This window comes from Orycteropus afer, unplaced genomic scaffold (assembly GCF_000298275.1).
Source record: "Orycteropus afer afer isolate SDZICR_OR568_19922 unplaced genomic scaffold, OryAfe1.0 scaffold00145, whole genome shotgun sequence".
Lineage (NCBI taxonomy): Eukaryota > Metazoa > Chordata > Mammalia > Tubulidentata > Orycteropodidae > Orycteropus > Orycteropus afer.
The window spans coordinates 2,803,873-2,807,128 of NW_006921732.1; the positions used below are offsets into that span (position 1 = coordinate 2,803,873).

At 39.6% G+C, this 3,256-nt stretch overlaps 1 protein-coding gene across 1 annotated transcript in view; it reads right to left on the reverse strand.

Annotated features, from left to right (window-relative positions):
- LOC103201284 (calreticulin-like) overlaps window positions 1-3,256 on the reverse strand; it is a 103,925-nt gene that overhangs the window by 26,710 nt on the left and 73,959 nt on the right. The window contains 1 exon segment of the mRNA XM_042781662.1: window positions 40-121. Coding sequence (XP_042637596.1) covers window positions 40-121 — 82 coding nt within the window.

Below are 3,256 nucleotides of genomic sequence, written 5' to 3' on the forward strand. Positions count from 1 at the left end.
TGGCTTAAAGAAAAACTTACTGAATTCACCCATACTTACCCTTTTCTGTTATGAAGCTTCGATTTCCACTCATTGGGGCATCCTCTCTGCTGCTCCGCTTCAGGTCCCTGTTTGGGCACCACTAGCCACATCCAGCATGGCAGCACAGGTCATGAAACAAAGCAACATGAAAGGATTAAAGGATTAAGAGAAATGGGGGCCAGGTGGATGCTCTGCATATGGTGTGAGAATGACCCTGATGCATTCAGTCTGCTTTATTTATACATAAACACATGATTACATCATTATTCTTGGTATTTCCTTAATATAATCAAGTATTTTCTACAATATAACCAAGTATTATTTAAAAAGTTAAAAATTTTATTCTTTTCCCCTACCCAGAGGTCTTTTCCCATACTCGAAAGTAATGGATGATTATTTGGGTTAATATCTCTTACAAGAATAGTAAATAATCACTAAAATGCATCATTCTAAAACATAATATGATTGTTAAGGCACATGATTCTAAGGTAGGAAATAATTACTAGGATACATTGTTCTAAAGTATAATATGATTACTAAAGTATATTATTCTTAGGTAAAATGTTCCATCAAGATAATCAACATTCTTTATTGGAACAATGTTTTTTCCTAACACCAAGTTCTGTCAAGTAGGCATTCAACCATAAGAGAAGCCTTGCCTTCTCTAGCTGCTGTCAGAACATGTGCCTTATAGTCATGTCTTTTTTAAAATCTTTCTCTTGGTCTCAACAGTTTGGTTTACATTTATTGTGTGTTTGTTATGGGATAGAAACTGCTCTGAGCACTACATATGTTTAATCTTCACTACTCCACAAGGTAAACCCTAATTTTATGCCAATTTTATAGATAAGGAAATCAGGGAATATAGAGATTAAGTAATTTACCTTAAGTCATGTGAGGATAAAAATTTTGACTTTGTTAGGCCCGACTCCACATTGTTAGAATAAAACTCTTTTAATTAAAATGCCATTTCTTCAATTTTGTGTTGTCATTAACTTGTTCTCTAGGTTATAGTTATGAGTTCCGGCTGCATCCTGTGGTCTAAGAAAGGGCAATCTATGTCAATAAAGGCTTCTGGGTTGAACTTTAGGACCAGCCACCTGGGCTTTGACAAATACCAATGGAGCCTTTTAAGGATTGCCTAACTGCCAGGGCCTCATAGGAAACATTCTTTTCTTACTTACCCATTATCCTGTCTAACTTTTGGAAAATCGTTAATTAAGCCTGTATATGTGCTGTGTCTCTTTTTCCTTTTGTGTAAAAACCCCTGATTGTAAGTGCTGAGCAGAGCAGGCATTTTCGGAGTCACTGAGACTCCGTCTGTCTCTCATTGGTGCACCTCCTAATTAACCTCTCTTCCTCTTCTTGAACTCTTATGTGGACTGTTGGCTGCACCACTCCAGGGCCAGACCTCAACATTTTTTAGGTAACAGTCATACAGCTGGTAAGTGGCAACACCTGGGTTTGGACACTCTGACTCTTCCACCTTCCAGGTTATGTACCACTTTATACTGGATTGTCACTTGTTATTAGCTACTGACAAGTTGACCCTCTTGCACAACAAAATGAAACACTGCCAAGTCCCACACTGTCTCAGTGGTAAGCTGGGGCTTATTGTCTGTTGTGAACCATAGAGTTTTCATTGGGTGATTTTCAGAAGTAGATCACCAGACCTTTCTTCTGGTCTGTCTTAGTCTGGAAGCACCGTTGAAACCTGCTCAACATCATAACAACACACAAGCTTCCACTGACAGATGTGTAGTGGCTATGCATTCGTTGTGGTGTCCCTCAGACATTCTCCCTGATCGCTGCATGACTGGCTTCTTCTCATTCTTCAGGTCTCATTTTAGTTGCTAGGTGTTCTGAGAGCACTTCCCTCATCTTTCTATTTCTTAATTAGGTCCCATCTTACTATGTTTTATCTCGGCCCCATATTTCTTTCCTCTTTAGTCTTTAATACAATTTGTAATTTTACATGTTTACTTGTCTTGTTTTTCTTCCCCACTGTAGTGCTAAGAAACCAAACCAAACCAAACTCACTGCCATCAAGTCAATTTCGACTCACAGCAATCCCCACTGGGTTTCTGAGGGGATAAATTTTTATGGAAGTAGTGCCCCATCTTCCTTCCTAGGAGTGGCTGGTGGGTTTGAACTGCCAAACTTCTGATTAGCAGTCAAATGCGTTATATACTGCATCACCAGAACTCCTTAAGTGCTGAGAAAGCAGAGGCTTTTATTTAGTCATTTTTGTACATTCAGAGCCTAACACAGTGCACAGTACATAGAAGGAACTCCAGAAATATTGTTGAATAAACATATATTTTTTTTTCCTACCTCATAGTTTCTGCATACTCATAACATCTGTTTCCTTAGAACTTTGGTTTATCATAGTCCAAACTCTATCTTCTCCTATACATACTGCCACTCAACTTCATGGCCTCTTTCTCTACATCCTGTAGTTACTAATTGCTAATTGCATCAATTATCCAATGTTTCCCAATTCAAATTCCTGAAAGAGAAATAATGCTTTGTCAAAATCTCGGGACAGGCCAGACCACATTTGTAGATCATTGACAACCCCATAGATTGCCTGCCTTTGGGTCAGATTCTCACACCAGCTGTGTTGGGGCCAGGGCTAGGGAGGGTAACTAGTGTCTAGGGGCAATATGATACATCAAGGGAAACACCTTCCCCCATTTTGTCTGATGCCTCAGTTAGGCAGGCCCCTTTCATATCTGTGGCACCCCAGAATGCCATACTGTGCCTGCTCTGGTGCCCCTTTGGACTTGTGCAGTGGGGAAAGTGCCTTCTTCTGCACTTCTCCCTATGCCTCTGGGTGTCTGCTGTGCTTGAAGGAGAATGCTGTGTGATATTAATAATCCTGTTAGATAATTTCCACATTCTGTTGGGTCACCTTTCTTTGGAATGAGTGCAAATATGGATGTCTTCCAGTCAGTTAGCCAGGTCACTGTCTTTCAAATTTCTTGATATAGATGAGTCAGTGTCTCCAGTGCAGCATCCATTTGTTGAAACATTTCAACGTTCAATCAAACCCTGGTGCCTTGTTTTTCACCAATTCCTTCACTGCAACTTCAAATTTTTCCTTCAATGCCATTGGTTCTTGATCATATGCCACCTTTTGAAATAGATGAACATCAACCAATTCTTTTTGGTACAGTGACTCTGTGTATTCCTTCCATCTTCTTTTGATGTTTCCTGCATCATTCAATATTTT